The sequence below is a fragment of the Mobula hypostoma genome, chromosome 20, assembly GCF_963921235.1.
Source record: "Mobula hypostoma chromosome 20, sMobHyp1.1, whole genome shotgun sequence".
In the NCBI taxonomy this organism is placed as follows: domain Eukaryota; kingdom Metazoa; phylum Chordata; class Chondrichthyes; order Myliobatiformes; family Myliobatidae; genus Mobula; species Mobula hypostoma.
In genome coordinates this window covers 38564109-38589668 of record NC_086116.1, presented here as the reverse complement: position 1 = coordinate 38589668, position 25560 = coordinate 38564109, and the positions used below count along the sequence as shown (strand labels likewise).

Genomic DNA, 25560 nt, shown 5'->3' with positions numbered 1-25560 from the left:
TCATTTGTCAGTGATAATCTGATTGTGATTCTGATTATCTGGAGCTTTTACCTATTGATTGCTCAAATAGCCAATCTTCCTGCTATGTAAATAACAATGGAGTTGTTTGGATGAAATTAATTAACCTTGTTCTTTAGATGGGCGTGCACTGCATGTTGAAACAAATATAACTTAATTAACATGACAGGTACAAAACTTTCAGGAACTTAACTACTGTGATTTTTAAAAGGAAGTCAAAATCTGCAGATGCTTGAAATCTGGAATAAAAACAGTGTTGTTTTACCTGAAATGTTAACTCACTTTCTCTTTCCACAGCTGCTGCGTGACCTGCTGAGTGTTTCCAGCATTTTCTGTTTTTATTTTGAAAGTTCTTTCTGCTTAAATTCCTGCATTGTGTCACATCTGGAATACCAGAATGTATGAGGGAGAGCCTGCGTTTGTCCGGTATTATAAAAGATGCAACCAGCTCTTTCTAACTGCTACCTCTTTCCTTTCCAATCGAGTTGAAGGGTTTCTGCCCAAACTGTCAACTGTTTATTTCTCTCCATAGATGTTGCTTGACTTGCTGAGTTCCTCCAGCATTTTGTGTCTGTTGCTCAAGAATCAGAATCAGGTTTATTATCACTGGGCTGAGTCAACGTAGTAGTAGTACAGGTGCACATTCCTTTATCCAAAATTCTGAAATCCAAAAAGCTCTGAAAACTGGAGTTTTTTTCACCAACAGCTGATGTCACTCAGGTGTGACGTGGCAGCACTAGCAGAGGCTGCCAGACGTCAGTTGTGGCTCAGCGCTCATACTGGTTACATGTGCATTTGCTGTTCGCTGATATTTTGTGTTCACTGTTGACTTTGTGTTTAATTTCACTGTAAAAATGTCAAAAAGAGCTGCAGATACCCCTATGGGTAACAATGAGAAAAAGAGAAGGAAGCATCTATCATTGTCAATAACGCAGAAAGTGGAGTTATTGCGTCTTACTGAAGAAAATAGTGTCAGAACTACCACTGTATATGATTTAAATAAACAGAAAGACAAGTTACTGAAGTTTGATAGTGACAGTGACGTTCTACATTTATTCCAATAAGTCATTTACCATGTGTTTAATTCAGTTCGTTTGAAGCTGTATATTTTTGTTTTATTGAATGTTTTTGTCGGAAATAAAATTTCTTCTTGTCATTATTCCCTAAACAATACAGTATAAAAATTATTTACATAGCATTTACATTGTATTAGTTATTATAAGTAATCTAGAGATGATTTAAAGTATACGGGAAGATGTGCATAGCTTTGGTGCGCCGCCAGATCCTAAAGACAACTGCATTGAAACAGGTTCAATAAGGGACTTGAGCATACGTGTTTTTTGGTATCGGTGGGGGGTGGTCTGAAATCCAAAAAATTCTGAATTCCCAAATGCAACTGGCCCCAAGGATTTTAGATAAGGGATTGTGGACCTATAGTAGTAGCAGGCATGTTGATGTGAAATTTGTTAACTTAGCAACAGCAGTTCAATGCAATACATAATTTAGCAGAGAGAGAGAAAAAAAAAGTAAAACATAATATATAAACATATAAATCAATTACGTATATTGAACAGATTATTTAAAAATGTGCAAAAACAGAAATACTATATACTAAAAAAGTGAGGTAGTGTCCAAAGCTTCAAAGTCCATTCAGGAACGGGATGGCAGAGGGGAAGAAGCTGTTCCTGGATCGCTGAGTGTGTGCCTTCAGGCTTCTGTATCTCCTACCTGATGGTAACAGTGAGAAAGGGGCATGCCCTGGGTGCTGGAGGTCTTTAATAATGGACGCTGCCTTTCTGAGACATGGCTCCCTAAAGATGTCCTGGGTACTTTGTAGGCTAGTGCCCAAGATGGAGCTGACTAGATTTACAACCTTCTGCAGCTTCTTTCAGTCCTGTGCAGTAGCCCCTCCATACTAGACAGTCATGCAGCCTGTCAGAATGCTCTCCACAGTACAACTATAGAAGTTTTTGAGTGTATTTTCTTCAAACTCTGAATAAAGTATAGCATAAGTGTATGTAAAGTAAGATTTTCAGCATATACAGAATCCCTTGTATTTTATGCTTTCTCCTCCAATTTTATTTGCTTTGATATTTCTGTGGAAACAAATATAGGGCATCATGGTAGTGTAGTTGTTAGCATAACACTTTCACAGCACCAGCGATGAGGGTTCAATTCCTACTGCAGCCTGTACGGAGTCTGTATGTTCCCCTGTGACCATGTGGGTTTCCTCCGGGTGCTCCCTGCTTCCAACGACGTACAGGTTACTAAGGGTTACTTGGTTGTGGGCATGCTTGTGTTGGTGCCAGCAGTGTGATGACATTTGTGGGCTGTCCCCAGCACGTCCTTGGACTGTGTTGGTCTTTGACACAAGCGACGCATTTAACTGTACGTTACAATGTACACGTGACAAATAAAGCTAATCCTTAATCTTTAATATTGGAATGGAGAAATTGGGATGCTGTTTCACAATGCAATCCTATAGAGTCAAACTTAGTCCTGGATGCTTAATGCAAAACACGGTATCTTCTGCAGAAATACACGTTGGGCTGGATTCCTGCAAGGGACTGACTGCCTTTTCCTCAGAATGGTAACCTTCAAACTCTTGGAGAAGTCACATGAAAGGCCATCAGTTGGAAATAAAAAATGTTTGATTCATGTGTCTAGTTATACGCATCTGGTTGAGGAAGATGGGCTTTTTATTGATAGACACAAAATTGTTAATATCTTAATCAAAATTTACTGGATGCTAAAGTTGTAATTTGTAACAAGATCTATTCATTATTGACCATGAGTGGGCCAACATACTTCTGACACCATGGTGGTGCAGCTAGTAGAGGTGCTGAGTCACAGTTCGAGTGTTCTGGGTTCAATCCTGAATGCTCCTTCTGATTATTTGGGTTTGTACGTTGCCCCCCCCCCCCATGACTACATAGGCTTCATCTCGGTCATCTGCTTTCCTCCCAGAACAAAACAGATTAGGGCAGGATTTGTGTAAAATTGGATGCTAGAAGTTTGGCACATTCTCGACGGGCTGAAGGGCCCCTTTTCTGTGCTGTATAGTATGTCACAATACCTCAAAGGTGAATGGTCACCTTTTGCTGACAAAGCATTGATATAAATAATGAAACTCTTCGAAGACTTAAGAGAAGTATTAGAATATGGCTATCGGTGCTGAAAACTTGCCAAGGTGATGAGTAGCACAGTTAAGCTTTTCCTAGTGAGTTGATGAAGGCACCATCAAGCTTGGGGTTGACCTGACTGGGCTGGAAGTGCAGACGATCCACCTCCCAATGCCTTTGCCGAGTCCATCGGGCTGCAGGAAAACCTCCAAGCCTGGAAGTGCTGAGGGGGATGGCACGGTAGCAGAGTAGTTAGCCTAATGCTTCACAACACCAGTGACCCAGGTTCAATTCCCACTGCTGCCCGTAAGGAGTTTGTACATTCTTTCCATGCTCATATCCCACATTCAAAGAGGTACAGGTTAGTAGGTTAATTGGTTAAGTTGGTAGGTTATTTGGGTGGTGTAGGCTCGTTCGGTGGAAGGGTCTGTTACAGTGCCGTATCTCTAAATAAAATAAGATAAAATGTCTGCCGGTGTTTACACTCCTGAATTCAATACAGTGTTGATGGACCGTTAAGCTTTGTTGTGTAAACTGTGCCATGAACTGCTTTATTAGAACCCCACAGACTGAGGCTGCCCTTGATTCTAATTGCTGTAATCGTTGCCTGCGTGAAATCGTTTGACAGACAGCCTTGTGACACGAAGTTTATAATCAGCAGGTCAGACAGCACCTGACGAAGGGTCTCAGCCCAAAACGTCGACTGTGTATTCCTCTCCATCGGCGCTGCCTGACCTGCTGAGTTCCTCCAGCATTTTGTGTGCTTTGCTCTGGATTTCCATCATCAGTGGTGACCAGCAGTCTGTTCTACTCTGCAGTCTGCTGGGACAGCAGGGTGAGAGCAGCCGATGCCAAGAAAGCTGATAAGCTCGTCAGGAAGGCTGGTTCTGTTCTGGGGGTGGAACTGGATTGCCTGGTGGTTGTGCCTGAAAGGAGGATGCTGCAGAAGCTACGGAGCATTATGAACAACCCTCTCGCCCCCTCCATGTTATACTGAACGAACAGAAGAGCACCTTTAGCAACAGACTGATTCCACCAAGGTGCACCACTGAATGTCGCAGGAGATCCTTTTTCCCTGAGGCTATAAGAATCTACAACAACTCCTTCTTAATTATATAAATATATAGTTTCACTGCACATCTGTATTTTGCACTATTTTTAATGCACATTTTTTATCTTTTCGTACTTCAATGCTTACATTTTGCATTTTAAGGTATATATTTCTGTGACAGAGCAACCTTATAACAATAATTTCCTTCAGGACAAATAAAGTTTTATCTTATCTGCAGAACCTCTAGTGTGGCTAAGTTTAAAACTTTAAGTTTGTGAGTTCACGTGTGGGTTCATTGGGCCAGAAGAGCCTGTTACTATACCGTATCTCTCCAAAAAACAAACCCAATTGTGATTTAGTTTTAGTGAGTGGCACAGGAGTGTAGCAGTTAGAGTAATGCTACTACAGCACCAGCAATCTGAGTTGAATGCTGAATGTTAGGAGTTTGTAACCGCGTGAGTTTCCACCGGGTGCTGCGGTTTCCTCACATATTGCAAAGATGTACAGGTCGGTAGGTTAATTGGGTGCTAGCCCATTGGGCCAGAATGGCCTGATACTGTGCCAGTATCTCCAAATCAAATAGATTAGATTAGATTATGAGGACATGCAGTCCTCTTTTATTGTCATTTAGTAATGCATGCATTAAGAAATGATACAATGTTCCTCCAGAATGATATCACAGAAACACAAGACAAACCAAGACTGAAAAAACTGACAAAAACCACATGATTATAGCATATAGTTACAACAGTGCAAAGCAATACCGTAATTTGATAAAGAACAGACCATGGGCACCATAAAAAAGAAGTCTCAAAGTCTCTCGAAAGTCCCATCATCTTACGCAGACGGTAGAAGGAAGAAAAACTCTACCTGCCATGAGCTTCCAGCGCCGCAAACTTGCCGATGCAGCACTTTGGAAGCAGCCGACTCTGGAGTCTGTCTGAAAACTTAAAGCCTCCGATCAGCCCTCCAACACCGAGCACCGTCTCTGCTGAGTGCTTCGACCCCGGCCCTGGCAACAGGCAATAGGCAAAGTCGAGGATTTGGGGCCTTTGCTTCCAGAGATTCTTGATCGCCAGTAGCAGCGGCAGCGAAGCGGGCATCTCAGAAGTTTCTCCAGCTGTTTCTCCGTGCTTCTCACGTCTGTCTCCATCAAATCAGGATTGTGCACGGTACCTCCTTACAAATACAATATCATTTCGGAGTGGCCGCGCACGCTATCTTCTCCTCCCCTCATTTATAGAATAAATTATCCAAGTGTATAGGAAAAGTGCTCTGAGGCATCACTTCACCTGTGAGTCGACTGGGGTGATATACTGCGTCCGGTGCTCCCGATGTGGCCTTTTATATATTGGTGAGACCCGACGCAGACTGGGAGACCGCTTTGCTGAACATCTACGCTCTGTCTGCCAGAGAAAGCAGGATCTCCCAGTGGCCACACATTTTAATTCCACATCCCATTCCCATTCTGACATGTCTATCCATGGCCTCCTCTACTGTAAAGATGAAGCCACACTCAGGTTGGAGGAACAACACCTTATATTCCGTCTGGGTAGCCTCCAACCTGATGGCATGAACATTGACTTCTCTCACTTCCGCTAGGCCCCACCTCCCCCTCGTACCCCATCTGTTACTCATTTTTATGCACACATTCTTTCTCTCACTCTCCTTTTTCTCCCTCTGTCCCTCTGAATATACCTCTTGCCCATCCTCTGGGTCACCACCCCCCCCCCCGTCTTTCTTCCCGGACCTCCTGTCTCATGATCCTCTCGTATCCCCTTTTGCCTATCACCTGTCCAGCTCTCGGCTCTATCCCTCCCCCTCCTGTCTTCTCCTATCATTTTGCATCTCCCCCTCCCCCTCCAGCTTTCAAATCCCTTACTCACTCTTCCTTCAGTTAGTCCTGACGAAGGGTCTCGGCCTGAAACGTCGACTGCACCTCTTCCTACAGATGCTGCCTGGCCTGCTGCGTTCACCAGCAACTTTGATGTGTGTTGCTTGAATTTCCAGCATCTGCAGAATTCCTGTTGTTATCCCTTATAATCCGTCTCTTTAACTGCTGGCAACACACACACAAGATGCTGGAGGAACTCAGCAGGTCAGGCTGCATCTATGGAAAAATGTACAGTTGACATTTCGGGTGGTGACCTGATCAGTCTCCGACATTGCAGTGCTTAGGTACCTGTCACCATAGTAACTTTGGGTAGGAACAGTCTTCACCTTTCATGGCCCCAGAACATCCCAATGTGTTTAACAGCCAATTGAACACTTTTTTCAGTATAATCACTGTTGTTACCAAAAGAAAAGTAGTTTGCATGGAGCACGTGTGTGCTAATGACCAAATAATCTGTTGCAGTAATGTTTTGTTATTTGAAGCAGGAAGTTTAGGTATGTTTAGGTCTCTCTGCTGCCCTCCAAGTTGCGCCATTAAGAACACACTCGTCACAGACTAGCTCCAGAGCCTGACGGTCTGCAAAGCTTCATGGCTGGGTATCCCAGTAGCCACTGACCCACTTTGGGGGAAGAAAAATAAAAGCTGACAGACCTCTAAACATATGCAGAATGCCTTGCTTACAGTTTGTCTAGTTACATACTGCTCAAATGCCCAGAGACTGCTCCACAAAGCAAAGCCAATGCAGAACACTTGCTCAGGCGCAAGCGCTCCAACTAAATTAGGTTAAGGCAGGTAATTCTACCTGGGAATTTATAACAGCTTTGCAGATTAAATCATCATTTCCATCAGGTTATGCTGAGCGCCTGTCAGACACCATTAAACAGCTCCTTCTGCAAACCTACTTGGTGAGAAGCCCCTTTGGATACAATAGCACTGAAATAGTTGATAGGCCCATAAATACAAAGTATTGTTGGTCGTCTTCTAATGTCACTGGGACTGTCTTTTCAAAAGAATAGGTTAGGATTAGTATTAGTTGGAAATCAAAAGCAACATGCACAAAATGCTGGAGGAATTTAGCAGGTCTGGCGGCATCCATGGAAATGAACAGTCAACACTTTGGGCCGAGATCTTTCTGCAGGACAGGAGCAGGGTTTATTACCTGTCAAGTCTGCTCTAATAGTCAACAAAATAATCATCCACCTCAGCTCTGCTTCCCCACTAAGTCCTTACCATCTTTGATTCCATTAATATCCCAAAATCAGGTAATCTCATTTGAACATAATTAGTGATTACTCATCTGTAATCTACAGCATTTTCTAGGGTATAGGTAGGGTAAATAAAAGCAGGCTTTTTCCACTAAGACTATGTGAGACTAAGACTAGAGGTTAAAGGTGAAATATTTAAGGACAAAAGGAGAGGGAACTTGTTCACTCCGAGGGTGGTGAGATTGTGGAGCAGAAGTTGTGGAATGAGGGTTTGATTTCAGTATTTGAGAGAAATTTGGCTAAGTATATAGGTGGGAGGGGTGTGGAAGGCTATGTTTCAGTGCAGGTCAATGAGACTATGCAGAATAATAGTTTGGTATGGATCAGACAGGCCGAATGGCCTGTTTCTGTGCTGTAGTGCTTTATGTCTCTATGACTTTGCCGTTGTCTACAGCCAGAGACACAAGATTGCCAATGCTGGAATCTGGAGCAAGTGCTGGAGAACTCAGTGAATCACGCAATGGACAGTCGACGCCTCAAATCATCTCGACTGGGGCTTGATCTGAAACATCAACTGTCCATTTCACTTTATAGATACTGCCTGACACAATGAGTTCCTCCAGCATCTTGTCTGTTGCTCAATTCTCCATGGTGCTCTGCATTACAGAATGTGAATGTTTTACTACCTTCTGGGAAAGGAATAATTTCTCCTCATCTCAGTCATCTCAAATGTGGCTTGGATTAAAGAGCATGTCTTATAAGATAGGTTGAATGAGCTAAGGCTTTTCTCTTTGGAGTGAAGCAGGATGTACAAGATGATAAGAAGCATAGATCAGCTAGAGACTTTTTCCCAGAGTGGAAATGGCTAATATGAGGGGGTATAATTTTAAGGTGTGTGGAAGAAAGTGTAGGGGAGATGTCAGAGGTAAGTTCTTTACACAGAGAATGGTGGATGTGTGGAACACCCTGCCGGGGTGGTGGTAGAGGTAAATACATTAAAAGCATTTAAGAAATTCTTAGATAAGCATACGGATAATAGAAAATGGAGGGCTATATAGGAGGGAACGGTTAGGTTGATCTTACAGTGGGTTAAAAAGTTGGCATAACATCATGGGCCAAAGGGCCTGTTCTTCCCTGTAATGATCTATATTCTATGTTCTAATTCATTGGGATGGGCTATTCCATTTTGGATCAGCCTATGAAGCCCACATCCCCTGAATGAATTTTAAAAACTGCTTCACTCAAAGGGTGTTGAGTCTTTAGAATGCTCTACTTTGATAGTCAAGGAGGGTCCATCATCGAGTTAATGCAAAGCAGGGATTGATACGTACCTGGTTATTAAAGGAGTCAAGGGATATTGGGACAATGCTAGAAAATGGTAGAAGATTAAGGCATCATCTTGATGAATTGGGCTCCAAATGCCAGATAGATTCTCCCTGCTCCCAATTCTCAGATTCTTATAAACTCTCATTCATCTAGGTGTCAATGAATACAAGGCATTCTTGTTTCATCTCTTTGTAGAATTATCTGGGAAAGTGTCTCCTTCACTGGTGTCAAATAACTTATTGGGAAATTACATTACTTTGTCAAAGTCTAGGAAAATATGTGCGAAATGAGTGGCTGGTCTGCCTTCATCCTCTCTCAATCTGATGAATAACTTAAGACCATAAGTCATAGGAGAATTAGACCATTTGGCCCGTCGAGACTGTTCTGCCATTCCATCAATGCTGATTTATTGTCTCTTTCAATCCCATTCTCTTGCCTTTTCTCTGTAACCTTTTATGTCCTTACTAATCAAGAACCTATCTACAAACTAAAGAAAATCTGCAGATGCTGGAAATCCAAGCAACACACACAAAATGCTGGAGGACTTCAGCAGGCCAGGCAGCATCTATGGAAAAAAGTAGTTGATTCTTCAGGCCAAGAACCTATCTTCCTCTGCTTTAAATATGCCCAATGACTTGGTCTTCACAGCTGTCTGTGGCAATGAATTCCACACATTTGCCACGTTCTGGCTAAAGAAATTCCTCCTCGTCTCTGTTCTAAAGGGACATCCTTCTATTCAGAGACTGTGCCCTCAGGTCCTAGACTCTCCCCAATAGGAAACATACTTTCCATATCCACTATCTAAAGCGAACTCCAGTGTAGTTGTTGCAAGAAAAGCCCCTTGAGCTCTCTTTAGTGGAAGATTTTCCTTGTGGTGTGGTTCAATGCGACACAGTACAATCTGAACTCTGCTTTGGTGTGAAAGAGCTGGTCTCAGTCTGGTTTGAGTCCGTTGGATGGTGGACTTCACCTTTGTAGTAATATTCTTAGATTGGCAGTCAGTTGAGAACTCAGCAACCAATGGGTTCTGTCAAGCTCAGATGGAAACTATGTGTGGTTACTCAGGGTTAGGAGTGAGTTAGATAGCCAGCATGCTTGGTCTCGTAAAAAACAGTCATGTAGTTGTGGAAAGATGGCCACGAGTCTGCACTAGCCATCAAACGCCCATTTCCACACTAATCCTGCCCTAACACATTCTATTCTCTCCACGGCCCCATCAGCTCCCCCAAGGTTCTACTGCTCATCTACACACTCGGGACAATTTACAATGGCCAACTCACACACTATTGGGATGCATGAGAAAACCCATGCAGTCACAGGGAGAACATGCAAACTGCACATCAATAACACCAGAAGTCAGAATTGAACCCAGATCGCCAAAATGATGAGGCATTGGCTGAGCCATTGTGCTGCCCAAGACCACTTGTCATAGAACACGGAAGCACACCCCTCAGCGCAGTATATCCTCGGCACCCATTGTATCTGCACACAAAGTGTTAGAGAAACTCAGTAGGTCAGGCAGCATCTATGGAGGGGAATTCTCAAGATTTTCAGCATCTGCAGAATCTCTTCTGTCTACCTGCATAAATCCCTTTGACCCACGTAAGGTCTATAGGCATCTATGCTTTGTCCAGTCATGTCAGATTGAGCAAATGCCTGTGTATGAGTGGGTTGGAGAAAGGAAAATTCACTACAGTTATAGATCCTATAGAGTCCAGAGAGGGTACATTTGTTCCATATACTATACTACATACATAAGCTTCAAACGAGCCACCAGCTACTTTTGCCATCATACTGACAACGAAAGCTGATTGATATCAATGTCTTTAAGAATGTGCTACGGTTAATAAAAAAAAGATACTCAGTTTGTATTAACTGAACAGTTGATTCACTGTAATGTGAGTCACATCTACTGATGGCTTCAATAAAATAAAATGTGTCTGTAAATCTTCCTCACTGCATTTGTGTTTCCGCTGTGGTAGAACTTACTATCGTGTCGCTGTTCAGTCCTTTAAGACTATCTGTCTTTTTAAGAATATAACCAAGCAATTCTCTTTTGTTGTAAGTAGGCTAATGAAAGACACAAGTTCCAAACTAAACATGCTGGATTATACAGAACAAAAATTCACCAGATGCTGGAATTCTTGGAGTATTATATTCAGTTCTGGTCACCTCATCATGGGAAAGATGTGGAAGCTTTAGAGGGGGTGAAGAGGAGATTTACCAGGATGCTACACGGATTGGAGAGCATGTCTTATGAGGACAGGTTGAGCGAGCTAGTGCTTTACTCTTTGAAGAGAAGGAAGATGACAGATAACTTGAAAAAGATCTCCAGGTTGATAAGTGCTGTAGATTAAGTGGGCAGCCGGAGACTTTTTATCAGGGTGAAAATGGCTATTACAAGGGGGCATAACTTTAAGCCGTTGGGAGGAAAGTGTAGAAGAGATGTCTGAGGTAGGTCTTTAATAGAGAGTGGTAGCTGCATAGAGTGCACTATGGGGCTGCTGGTAGATGCAGATATATTAGGGACACTAAGAGACTTTTAGATTGCACATTGTTAAAAGAAAAGTGGAGGGCAATCTGAAAAGAAGGATTAGATTGATCTTGGAGAACTTAAAAAGGTCAGCATAACATCATGGGCTGATGCCATGTACTGTGTAGTACTGTTTTCTGTCCCATGTCTAGAAACACTCTCAGCAGGTCTGTAGAAAGAGAAACAGTCACCATTTCAGGTCAAAGATTCTTCAACAATAAAACATTAACTTCGTTTCTCTTTCTACAAATGCTTCCTGACCTGCTGAGTGTTACCAGCACCTTCTGTTTCTACATCCGGTTTCTTTCTATCTGCAGATTTTTAATGTTCAGAGTTCCAGGAAGCCCAGTTGAGCAGATCATATTTACTGCCAAAACGTTCTGGTCTCAAGTCTCCTGTGTGATGTGTTTATCATTGTTCAGACTTCAAGAGAATGTAATTCCTGCAGTCAACAGCCGTAATGTATGGCTGTGTTAATAATTCTGAATTCATCTAGGGTGGAGTAGTTACAACTCTCAGTGCAAATACCTCACTGGGAGTACTTTATTAGCTAGCAATGTGGTTTTGACATGGTGTATATTGAATTGCATAGGAGTCGAGGGATGCAAGCACACGTGTAAAATAACAAGAGCAGATAGGAGAAAGACTTATACAGCATTAGAAATCCAGTGTTTTCCACTGTCACACTGCTGATCTCTTATGCTAATCTATTAATCAGGATTACAGTGGAGAGTGATGAGTTCTCTTTCCTCTCTTTATCTCAGACCTCATAATTAAATAAAAGAGCTCTTGAATTGATGCAATGCAAAGCTGAGCCAAGAACTTGCTGGAGTATGGAAGGAAGGGGGGAATCTCATTGAAACCTATCAAATATTGAAGGCCTAGATAGAGGATGCTTCCTATGGTGGGGAAGTCTAGGACCAGAGGACACAGCCTCAGACTGCAAGGACATCCCTTTAGAACAGAGATGATGAAGAATTTCTTAGCCAAAGGCAAAGTCATTGGGTAAATTTAAAGCGGAAGTTCATAGGGTATTGAAGGTTACTGTGAGAGAGATAATATATCAGTCATGATGGATTGGCAGAGCAGACTTGATGGGCCAAGTGGCCTGAATGTTCTCCTGTGTCTTACGGAAGACGCAGGATTTTTGGATTTATTGCCCAGCCTGCAATTAGGTGAACTCAGCAGATTAATAATAAAGTACTGACATCAGTTTCAGCATTTCTGGGTGGTTAAAGAGTTCAAGATCAAGTTCAGATTTATTGTTATTCAGCTATTCAGGTGCATACAACTAAATGAAACAACAGTCCTGAGGGACCAAGGTGCCAAAACAAAGGTCTGTCACTACCGTCCCCATTCCTTATTAATGTGTTTGGATGCTCAGTGTGGCTAGGGTGAGATTGACTGTGGTGCCCTCCATGCACAGGATCTCGCTGAGACTCGCACCTAAGTGGATTGTTTGTTCCTGGTCAAGTTATGAGACTAATAGCAGTGTGCACAATGCTTTACTGCACCAACTGAAAGACCAGGGTTCAATTCCTGTTACTGTCTGTAAGAAGTTTGTGCGTCCTCACCGTGACCATTTGGACTTCCTCAGAGTGCTCAGATTTCCAACCACATTCCAAAGTTGTACAGTTAGGGGCATGCTGTGTTGGTGTCCAAAAGATCACTTGCATCTGCCCAGCAAAATCCTTGTCTTGATTTGATGCAAATGATGCATTTCACTGTATGTTTCGATGTACATGTGACAAATAAAGCTAATCTTTATCTTTAGTAACCAGGGTAATAGATACTGAAATGGAGAGGCTTTGAAATCCACAGTGAAAGCTGGGGAAAGTAAAATTATTAAATATTGGTACATATTGCAAGGAAGCTAACAGATTTCCTAATATCAAAGATGAGTTTCTTGTCATATGCACAAGTATGCACAGGTCCAATGAAGAACTTGCTGCAGCATCATAGGCAACATATAAGTAGTATTCATAAGAAAAATGTTAGCATAAATTGTACACAGACTTTACATGTCTTTTCACTTCCACTCCCCATTCCCATTCCGACATAACGGTCCATTGCCGCCTCTACTGACAAGATGAGGCCCCTCTCAGGTTGGAAGAGCAACAAGTCATATTCACATTTGGGTAGCCTCCAACCCGACAGCATGAACATCAATTTCTCCACCTTACAGTCATTTCTTCCACCACCCCCGCCCCCCACCCCACTTTCCCCTTTTGCATTCAATATTCTGGCTCTCTGCTTATCCTTTCTCTTCTCCATACCTGCCCATCAACTCCCCCTGGTGTCCCTCCTCCCTCCCTTTCTCCTATGGTCCACTTTCCCTCCTATCAGATTCCTTCTTCTTCAGCCCTTTACCTTCTCCACCTGTAACCTCTCAGCTTCTTACTTCATCCCCTCTCCCCATCCACCCAGCTTCCCACTCACCTGGCTTCACCTATCATCTGCCAGCTTGTACTCCTTCTCATCCCCCCCCCCCACCCCACTTCCTTTATTCTGGCTTCTTCCCCCTTCCTTTCCATTCCTGATGACGAGACTCGGTCCAATATGTCAATTCTTTATTCCTGTCCACATATTCTGCCTGACCTGCTGAGTTCCTTCAGCACGGCGTTGCTGTACTGAGATAGTTATTAAGCTTTAGCTGGTTGATTCAAGAACTAAATGGTTAAAAGGAAATTCATGAATTTGATGGTGTGGGACTTCAGGCTTAGAGTCCCTCAGAGTAGTTAATCTGTGTACATTCTCATTTGTTCAGGCCTATATGTGACTCCTGATCTAATAATATAGTGGAATCTTCCCTGTGAGAAGGTGACAAGCCATTGAGGTGATTACAATTGGCTAGTTGTCAGCTTTACAAGCTGTGAATGTTGCATGCACAAGTTAAAGAGTTAACAGAATACATAACTTGTAGAGTTTTTCTCTCAGTTACAAGAGGTCATCTCACCTGAATCTCGAATACTGTCATCACTTCTTGCCATCCCCTCCCTCACTGATAGTGTTGCTTTCGCCATCTACCCTCTTGTCACTGTCCTGGCATTCCTTGAGATATTCCTGCAAGATGGACGGGATTGGAAATGGGAATTGAATGGTATACAATAAAGATAGAAAAAACTGGATGGGAGTGATCTTCTATCAATAAAATCATTGTATTGATAGAAGATGTTATAATGAAGGTTAGCAGACAATTGAACTTGGGAACAGCCCTAGCAGCAGTTATGAGGTGGCAGAATGTATAAATGCAGAGATTAGGCAAGTATATAGTAAAGGAATAATACATTTAATGATGGAATTTTGACAGTCACATAGTTTGTGATAAACAGTTCTGTCAAACTGAGATCAGTTTGGAGCAGGATATTTTTCTGCGACTATCTAGAAAATAGAATGCGGCAGATGTTACTGGTAATGACTTTTGATTTGAATTTTATTCACAGTTGAACGTTGAATTAACATTTATCCAGTCAGGATGATGTTAAGATTGAGTGTGGCCCTGTGCTTGCAAGGGATAAAGACCAAATAATGTCTTTAATTTAGACACAGGAAATGCTGACTGCAACATGATGAGGTGGAGATGGTCTGTGGTGAGCTTTCAGTTGATTAAATGACTAAGAGTTAATGGGAAATGTTCAAGAAGAACCTTTGTCCCACTAAGTGCAGGAGGTACAGTATATCTGACAAAAGTCAAACGCTGCCAAAGAGACACCACAGTATTAAACACAAGAGTTTCTGCAGATGCTGGAAATCCAAAGTAAAGCTTACAAAATAGTCATAGCCAAAGAGTACTGCAGCACAGAAACAGGCCTTTTGGGCTCATCTAGTCCATGCCGAACTATTACCTTGCCTAGCACCTGGATCAAAGCCCTCCACATCCCTCCCATCCATGTATCTATCCAAATTTCTCTTAAATGTTGACATCGAATCTGCATCCACCACTTGTGCTGGCAGCTCGTACCACACTCTCACCACCCTCTGAGTGAAGAAGTTCCCCCTCATTTTCCCCTTAAATATTTCACCTTTCACCCTTAACCTGTGACCTCTAGTTCCAGTCTCATCCAACCTCAGTGGAAAAAGCCTGCTTACGTTTACCTTATCTATGCCCTTCGTAATTTTGTACACTCTATCAAATCTCCATTCATTCTCCTACACTTCAGGGAATAAAGTCTTAACTTAACCAAGAAGGGAAGCAGGAATAATCCTGGAAACTATAGACCAGTGAGTCTCAGGTCACTGGCAGGGAAGTTACTGGAGAGAATTCTTAGGGTTAGGATTTATGAGCATTTGTAACACCATGGACTAATTAGGCAGGGCCAGCACGGCTTTTTGCAGGGCTAACTTAATTAAGTTTATTGATGAGGTGATGAGGGTAGAGCTATGGATGTTGTTTACATAGATTTTAGTAAGGTGTTTGACAAGGTCCTTCATGGGAGGCTCATGCGAGAAGATTAAGATGCATGGGATCCATGGTGAATTTGCCATTTGAAGTCAGAACTGGCTTGCCCATAGAAGTCAGGGTAGTGGTCTAAGGGACTTATTCTAGCTGGAGGTTTGTGATTAGTGTGTTTCACAGGGGGTTGTACTTGGACCTCTGCTATCTGTGAGGTATATAAATGATCTAGATGAAAATGTAGATGAGGGGGTTAGTAAGTTTACAGATGATACAAAGATTGGTGGTGTTGTGGATAGCATAGCTGACTGGCAAATAATACAACAGGATGTAGATCAGTTGCAGATATGGGTGGAGAAATGGCAGATGGAGTTTAATCCAGCCAAATGTGATGTTGCATCTTTATAGGTCAAAGGCAAAGAGAGAATACCCTGTTAAGGGCAAAATTCTAAACAGTGTTAATGAACAGAGGGATCTTGGGGGTCAAGTTCAAAGCTCTCTGACAGTGGCTACACAGATTGTTAGGGTGGTTAAGGAAGCATATGGCATGCTTGCCTTTGTTAGTCGAGGCATTGAATTAGAAAGTCAGCAAGTTAAGTTGCAGCTTTATAAAACTGCATCTGGAGTATTAGTTCTGGTCAGTCTCCCCATTATCAGAAGGATGTTGAGGCTTTGGAGAAGGTGCAGAAGAGGTTTACCAGGATGTTGCCTGAATTAGAGGGCATGTGCTATAACGAGGGGTTGGACAAACTTGGGTTGTTTTCTCTGGAGCAGCGGGGGCTCAGGGAAGATGTGGTAGAGGTTTATAAGAGGGATAGAAAGAGTAAACAGACAATGGCTTTTTCGAAGGGTTGAAATCTCTACTACCAGATGGCATGCATTTAAGGTGAGAGGGGGTCATTTTAAAGGAGATGTGAGGGGCAAGATTTTTACACAGAGTGGTGGGTGCCTGGGTTGCACTGCCTGATGTGGTTGCAAGAGGGAGAAGCATGAGAGACTTTTGAGAGACATTTACATAGGCACATGAATGTGAGGCAAAATGGAAGGATATGGACGTTGTGCAGGCAGAAAAAATTAGTTCAGTTAGGCATTTGAAGACTAATTTAATTGGTTCGGCATAACAATGTGAGCCAAAGGGTCAATCTTCTTTTCAATCTTTCCCTGTAAATTTGGTTCTCAAGTTCTGGAAACATCCTTGTAAATTTTCTCTGCACCCTTTCAATCTTACTGATATCTTCCCTGTCGGCAGGTGACCAGAACTGCACACAATTGTACATGCATGGAGCATTTGATAAAATTTCTTATAAGTGACATTAGGGTCATAGAGAACTACAACCCTGAAACAGGCCACTTTGTCAACGCTGAACTGTTATTCTGCCTAGTCCCACTGATCCGCACCTGGACCATAGCTCTCCATATCCCACCCGCCCATGGTTTTATCCAAACTTCTCTTAAAGTTTGCAATCAAACTAGCATTACCACACCCACTGGCAGCTTATTCCACACACACTGCCCTCTGAGTTAAGAAACTCCTCCTCAGGTTCCCCTTAAATACTTCACCATTCGCACTTTAACCCATGACCTCTAGTTCTAATCTTACCCAATCTCAGTGGCAGACGCCTGCTTGCACTTATTATATCTACTCCTGTCATAATATTAAGTCACGTTGACACTAATGGACCTGAAGGCACATTGTTGATTTCCTAAAAATCAGCTGATTGGCAAGGGACTGAATAAAAGACAGGGTTGATTCGCAAAACGGCAGGTTGTGACAAATGGTGTCCCTGGTGATCAGTGTTAGAGCCTTAAAATATTCATCATTTTATGACCAACGTTGCTAATGAAGGAGAATGTTATGCACCCAGGTTTGCCAGTGACACACCAATATGCCATATTGTAGGCAGTGTAAGCATTACAAGGAGCTATTAATGCATAGAGTGAATGGATGTGAAGAGTAGATTTCAGCGGGGTCAAATGTGAGGTTTACAAAGTGGAGGGCATAGTGAGCTTCCTGCATGCTGAAACATTATATAAATTGGTGGTACTTGCATTGTTAAAATGTCCTGAACAGGCTCAGACAGTAAGAAGAAAGTATAGTCAAGTGATAGCCTTGTGTCTAGAGGACAAGAGTAGGTATAATGGTGCAGGGTGCAAAGTCATGATTAGTTCTGGACCCCACGCCTTGGGAAGGGTTTTGTGACCTTGCAGAAGGATCACAGATATCTGATATCTGAATGGTGGTAGAGGGTTAGGAGGAGAAGTGGCCTCCAGTGATCTTTCTCCCCAAGTCCCAATCCTTGTGTTTCTTTCATTCTATTCCTGTCACACATGCACTCAGGTTTCATTGCCAAGTCCATTGCTTTGCCTCTTCTAGAAGTTATGTAGAATCACAGAACTAAACAGCATGGATACAGGCTCTTCGGCCCAACACATCCCTGCCAACCCATTACCTTGTGTTTGGCTCATATCCCTCTGAACCATTCCAACTCGTGTGCCTGTCCGAATGTCTTTTATATGTTGCAATTATACACGCCTCTACCACTTTCTTTGGCAGATCATTCTGTATACTCACCATCCTCTGTCTGGAAAATTTACCCCTTGGATCCCCTTTCAATCTTTCCCTTCTCCCTTTAAACCTAATCACCTGAGTTTTGACTCCTTTACCCTGCAAATAAGGCCTTGACGACTCACTTTTCCTTTATTTGTCACATTAACATTGAAGCAAACAGTGAATTTTGTCGTTTGCATCAAATCAAATCAAATCAGCGAGGATTATGCTGAACAGCCCACAAGTGTCGCCCTAGAGTGCTACCTTATCTTGTTTCACTTTTTACCCAAGCCCTCCAGTCCCAGAAATATCTCTGGAAAACTTTTTTGTACCCTCTCCAGTTTATTGACATCTTTCCCGTTACTGGGCAACCAGAACTGTACACAGTACTCCAAATTTGGCCTAACCAACGTGTTGTACAGTTGTAAAATGATGTTCCTGTAAGTGAAAGTGAGCAATAAAAATGTTAAACATGAGAGATTCAGCAGATGCTGGAAATCCGGAGCCACACACACCCAAATTATTGGAGAACTCAGCAGGTCAGGCATTATCCGTGGAGCGGAATAAATACTCGGCATTTCGGCCTGAGACCCTTCCTGAGGACTGGAAAGAAAAGGAGGAAAAAGCCAGAATAAGAAAGAGGGGGTGAGGGGAGGAATGCAAGCTGGTAGGTGATAGGTGAAGCCAGTTGAGGGATAAGGTGGTTGGGTGGAGGGGCGAAATGAAGTAAGAAGCTGGGAGGTGATAGGTGGAAAAGGTAAAGGGCTGAAAAAGGGGAAATCTGATAGGAGAGAAGAGTGGAAGAAAGGGAAGGGGGGGGCACCAGAGAGAGGTGAGTAATAATGAAGATGAAAAGTTTCAAGTTAGTTTGCAGTTAATTTGGAATACATTTTCACTAAGTCATCATTTATGATTGACAATAAACTGGACTGGTCAAAGAACATTGAGGTTATCTACAAGAAGGGTCAGAGCCGTCTCTATTTCCTGAGGAGACTGAGGTCCTTTAACATCTGCTGGATGATATTGAGGATGTTCTACGAGTCTGTGGTGGCCAGTACTATCATGTTTGCTGTTGTGTGCTGGGGCAGCAGGCTGAGGGTAGCAGACACCAACAGAATCAACAAACTCATTCATAAGGCCAGTGATGTTATGGGGATGGAACTGGACTCTCTGACGGTGGTGTCTGAAAAGAGGATGCTGTCCAAGTTGCATGCCATCTTGGACAATGTCTCCCATCCACTACATAATGTACTGGGTGGGCACAGGAGTACATGCAGCCAGAGGCTCATTCCACCGAGGTGCAACACAGAGCGTCATAGGAAGTCATTCCTGCCTGTGGCCATCAGACTTTACAACCCCTCCCTTGGAGGGTCAGACACCCTGAGCCAATAGGCTGGTCCTGGACTTATTTCCTGGCATAATTTACATATTACTATTTAACTATATGGTTTTATTACTATTTTTTATTTATGGTGCAACTGTAACGAAAACCAATTTCCCCCGGGATCAATAAAGCATGACTATGATTGTCAGTAATATATCCCATGTACTCTGGTGCTGACTGTGTGGCGATTCGATGTGATTATGTACGTTGTCCCTCAAGTGCTTCGATTTCCTCCCATGTCCCAACAATATGCAGGTTGGTGGGTTAATTAATTGTCCACTGTGAATTGCCCTTAGTTTTATAGCGGAGTGGTAGAATCTGGAAGAGAGTTGACAGGTATGTGGAAAGAATAAAATAAGATTAGTGGTTGATGGCCAGTGCAGACTTAGTGGGCCAAAGGACCTGTTTCTGTGTTGTATCAAACCAAAGACTTAATTTCTAATCTTCTCCATTTCAGTAAAAGTGGGAAATGAGTTTGTGCATTTCAGATTTTTTTTTATTCCGCTCACACTCCCATTAAATCTTCGTTTGTCAGATGCTAAATGTTTCATGGGCACCTGCTTCATTAGAATGGGCCATCACGAATCCCGGTCTAAGAGGCCATCACTGGGTGCTCTTAATGAGATGCAAAAGGATAACTCTGTAGAACTCTTAAAGGCTTCCAGGCTAGATGATTTATTGAATCAAATGTGGATTATTGATTGAGCTCTGTGGAGCAATATAATTACACCATGATGTTTTTTTTTCCTCTAAAATTGTGAAGAGCCTGATAAATGGAAAAACTTGCCAGATTTGCCTTCTCTTTTCCACTCTTTGGTACAAAGGTCCACCTAATACTGATCCTTGCCCCATTTTTCAAGAGAACATTTTCCTTCATGTGTTCTTAACTGAATAAAACCTTAAGTTCTGAAGAATATCTCTTCAAGGGCACGCTGTTCTACGGCTGAATAAAAACAATCTTTTTTTTTAAGTTCCACGGGAACATCAGTTGCTTTGAAAGAACTTCCACTCACAGAAATACATAATTCACAGCTGAATTCACCTACCAGATCTGCCCAACCAATTTCCAATGCATCGATTGCAAAATGCTTATTTTATTTATTCATGAGATGTTGACTTTGCTTGCAAGGCTGGCATTTTAATGTCCATACTTAATTTCCCCTGCATTTCAGAGGCAGTTAATAGTCAGTCACATAACTGGAGCTAACTGAGTCAGGGTGGCACATTTCCTTGAAAGCTAATAGCTAACCAGATGGGTGTTCATAATGATCTATTTGATCATTGAGATTTATTTAATTGAAGTTAAGTTCTCGAGTTGTCATTATTCATCCCTTTGACTCACTGGTCCAAGTCTCTGCATGCTTTTCCAGCAACGTAAGGACCTAGATACCACCGCATCCATCACTAAAGACCTTCACCATTTCTGCACTGTATAACTCTGACTTAGTAGGTTAAGCAGCATCTGTCAAAAAGAGAAGCTGTTTCTAATTTGGATTCAAAATCCTCCTTTATTTTCTATTTTTGTCTCACTTCTCAGTACTGACAGGAGAGTTGTACCTCCAACATCTAGCACAACATTAAGTCCTCGAACAGTGGTTAACATGTTTTTGGCACTGAAATTACTATTAATGATGGACCCTGCCAACTATTTCATCCCTTTTCTACCACATTGCTCAGTTTTAACATTAATCCAATTTAAAATTATGTTAAAGGTCTCTTGTCCGAATATCCAAGGTCTGAACACATCCAAAAGGCCTGATCCTCATGTATTCACTATTCCTGCTGTACTGAATCATGAGATTTTTGGAGATGAACTTTATACTTTATACTGTTAGTTTTCTGATATTGTTGAATCCTGTGTTGTAAGTACAATACGTAGATGTGTCTTTCTATTGTATTATTAATAATAAAAAAACACAGAATTGCACACACAAAAGATAAAGATTAGTTTTATTTGTCACGTACATTGAAACATATAGTGTAGTTTGCATCAGTTCAAATCAGGATTGTTCTATGCAGACTGCAAGTGTCATCATGCTCCTGGTGCTAACATAGCACGCCCATTACTCACTAATCCTCACAAATCTCTTTGAGATGCGGGAGGAAGCTGGAGCACCCAGAGAAAACCTACACAGTCACAGGAAGAACAAACATACTCCTTTCAGGCAGCAGTGGGGATTTAACTGCCATTCTACTGCCCCACCCTTGTGACTCTCTGTGTGACCACATGGGTTTGCCAGGGATGTTTCAGTCTGCTCTCACATCATGGTGGGTCACATTGGAATTAGCATTGGTTTATTACCGTAACATATTGTTGCTGGCTCTGTAAAGCCATGTGGTAACCACCATTGCCACAAAGTACTTTGGGTATACAGACATACCCCCATCACAGAATGACAAGGATCAGTGTCTGTGGGCTGAATATGTACTTTGTACACCACTCACCCAATGAATTCAGACTGGAGATCTTGGATTGCATTGGGAATCATTCTGTTGAAAGACAGTCAGTAATTCACCACAGGATGCAAAGACAGCTCTAAAACAGAATTATTAGTTGCTGCTGCTTCTGACCCTTAGAGTTCCCAGGTTAAGTGTTCCTTTGTACCTTTGGAGCCATTTTCTTCAAGGATGAAGTCCCCCAGCACTATTCATCACAGGGGAAGCCTTCCATGAGTTAGCACATCTATGCCTAAGTTTTTTTTCTACCAGTATTACTTGACCTTTTTCATTGCATTTCTCTCTCATCTCATTTATCCTTGTATCCTTATGAAAGCAGCTTTTTCTTTGTAAGGGGAAGGGAGCAATAAAAGACTACTCCTGGGAGAGTTGAGCTGTAGTAAGGGAAAGTGTTCTTCTTGTCCTAGAGCTGAAATGGTTTGCAAGTCTTGGCAATGCTTGGCCGCTCACCATTTAATATTAATGCCCTGTTAATAGTGTTTTACTTTCTACTTTTTGTTCCTTTGTGAGCTGCCAGCCATTAACTTTATTCACTTGTGACAAAATGACTGCTGTTTACTGTCTGCACTAAAATATTGATTTTTTTTAAACTCTGATTTATAGAGGTGGACGGTTCACACATTTTCCTTCTTAGATTTATTGCTCATTATTTACAACAGTGAAACAAATGGGCATGAGGTACAGAATAGTTATAGGTCAATATTGAATCTAATAGAAATGTTTGCTTTTGTTTAAAAAAAGCGCAACACAATTGTTTTATATTCTTTCAGCATAACCTTCATCTGACAAGATTGCCTTGGGACCTTCCAGTACAATATATAAATAATAGGGGGAAAAATACATTAGTTCAAACGCTGGAAATGGGAAATCGCAGCAGAAAATGTTGAAATATTCCAGTGTCTGTCCAAGGGAAGAATATTCAAACGTTTGAATCCATTCTCCTCAGCCATCTCCAATTATTAGGTTGGCAGAGTAGTGTAATGCTTTACAGCACCAGAATGCAGAGTTCAATTCCCGGCACTACCTGTAAGGAGATTGTATGTTCCCCCTGAGACTACACCAGGTTCTCTGATTTCCTCCCACATTCCAAAGACATACGGGGTAGTAAGTTTTGGGCACGCTCTGTTGGTGTGGCGACACTTGCACCAGAGCACCTTCAGACTGTGTTGCTTGTTGAACAACACATCTCACGGTATATTTTGATATATGTGACAAATAAGGCTTTATCTTTAAGCGTTGATTGGTCACCCATGGAAGAAACCATTCCTTTTTATGTTTCCAAGTAGGGATTTACGGAAGAGCTATGGAAGAAGTAGGACCTTTTCCACCTATCATCTCCCAGCTTCTCACTTCACCCCCCTTCCCCCACCTACTTTCCCTCTCACCTGGCTTTAACCACCTCCTTCTCCTGCCCGACCTTCTTATTCTGAGTTCTTCCTCTTACTTTCCAGTCCTGACGAAGGGCCTCAGCCCAAAATGTCGACTGCTAATTCCCCTGCTTAGACCTTGCCTAACCTGCTGAATTTCTCTGGCACTTTGTGTGTGTTACTGTGGAAAAAGTAAGATAATGATGGTTGTGGACATCAATATCAACTGCTGGCAGAAAGCAAAAAGAGTAATGAATGGAGTTAAAGAATGAAAGGAAAATCAGTCTCAGGTTTTTTATCACTGACTTATGTTGTGAAATTTGTTGTTTTGCAACAGCAGAACAATAGAATACATAAAAAACTATAAATTATAATTTAAAAATATATAAATTAAATAATAGTGTAAAAAGGGAACAACAGTAGTGAGGTAGTGTTCATGGGTTGGTTCTTTGTCCATTCAGAAATCTAATGGCAAAGTGGAAGAAGCTGTTTCTAATACATTGAGTGTGAGTCTTTAGGCCATTGTACTTGCTCCTTGTTGCTAGCAATGAGAAGAGGGCATGTCCTGGGTGATAGTCATCCTTAATCATGGATGCCACCTTTCTGAGGCATCACCTTTTGAAGCTGTCCTGGATGCCATGATGGAGCGGCTGAGTTTGCAACCCTCTTTCGCTCTTCTGCCCTGGCGTACAGAAATGGAGAAAATTGCAAAGATTGAATGGGGCAAGACTACAAAAGAAAAGGCAGGGACGATGATTTTAAATTGAATTTATTGAGAACAGGGTATTGAACTTGATACAAAAATTGGGAGAGATCTAAAACGTGCCACCAGTTCACTATCACCTGCATTAATAGCGTCATGCACAGAGCAACCCTGTCTGAACGATAATCATCCTATAAATGCGACAAGACTGAACGAAGCCAATGCCTGAGAGTAACTCAGTGCAAACCCTTATAGTGAAGGAAAGGAATGTGCAGATAAGCAACATATTACGACGGGAAAATTTCATATTTTAAAAAAAATTCATTTTTATTTAAACCATTGCCTTTTCATGGTTTAGCGATTTTAAATAATAGAGAACTGATGCTATTTTGCAGCAGTACTCAGCTGGGAATATTCAAAATTATGTCGGGATGGTGCACTCATTTCGCTTTGTGTTTTCAAAGAATAATTTGATTTCTCTGTCTCTCGTTTCAGATGCATCATCCTATTCAAATGAAACCTGCCGACAGTGAAAAGTCAAATGGTAAGTAAAGCATGTGCACTGACAGATGGGAGCCGGGTTTTCATGACTGTTCAGTTTATTTTTGTGCCCTCTCGAAGTACTGTCCCTTTTCTTTTCTGACGGACTGAGAAGGCGGGGATGATTTCAAAGCTCACCAAGATAAATGGTGAGTGCCTGTGTGCCATTTACTGTGCACAGTCACAGGGAGGCACAGTAAGGAGTTTGTACTTCCTCCCCTGTGACCACATGGGTTTCCTCCGGGTGTTCTGGTTTCCTCCCACATTCCAAAGGCATAGGTTAATTGGTCACATAGGTGTAATTGGACACACGAGGCTCATTGTCCAGAAGGGCCTATTATTGTGCTGTATCTCTAAAAAAATGAACTAAATAAGCTCAAACATCTGTGCTGTTGACACCCAAATAAAATGTATCAAGAGTCGATGGTCTACGATCAGGAAACTGAAGGGACTGCAGATGCTAGAATCTGGAGCAACACACAATCTGCTCTCAGCAAGTCGAGCAGCATCTCTGAGGGAAAGAAATCATCAATGTTGCAGGTCAAAGCCCTGTGTCCTTTCCGTCCCCTTATCTGCATTAGATACTGCTTGACCCAGTGGGTTCTTCTAGCACATTGTTTGTTGATCTGTGATCAGGAATGCGATCTCTGGACATCTTAACCTAGCACGGAGGTGCCAGAGGTAAATGAAACACTGCACTTCATAGTCAGTCGGCGAGAGCACATGAATGAAAGGTGAATAAAGGTCTGTGTGACCTGGATTGTGGGAAGGTTTGGGAGATAATGGCCAGAGCTTTCTTTGTTCTTAGACATAAGGAAATGTGATTAAAAAGAAGTTTTGTTGAGAAGGCACATTGGCAAAGAAGCTGACATTGTCACTAGGTTTGAGGCAATGATGGAGAGATTCAATACTCAAGATATGGCGGAGATAACTTCAGAATCACTGACATGTTGTCTTGTGTCAGTAGTACAGTGAAAGACAAAAGAAGTTATTACAACTTACAATAAAATTGTAGGAAA

At 42.1% G+C, this 25560-nt stretch overlaps 1 protein-coding gene across 26 annotated transcripts in view; it reads left to right on the top strand.

The window, feature by feature from the left end:
- celf2 (cugbp, Elav-like family member 2) overlaps positions 1–25560 on the top strand; it is a 1121102-nt gene that overhangs the window by 990465 nt on the left and 105077 nt on the right. For all 26 annotated transcript variants that reach the window (XM_063072708.1, XM_063072701.1, XM_063072709.1 and 23 more), the window contains one exon: positions 24497–24545. In XM_063072708.1, coding sequence (XP_062928778.1) covers positions 24497–24545 — 49 coding nt within the window. The remainder of the gene's footprint in view (positions 1–24496; positions 24546–25560) is intronic.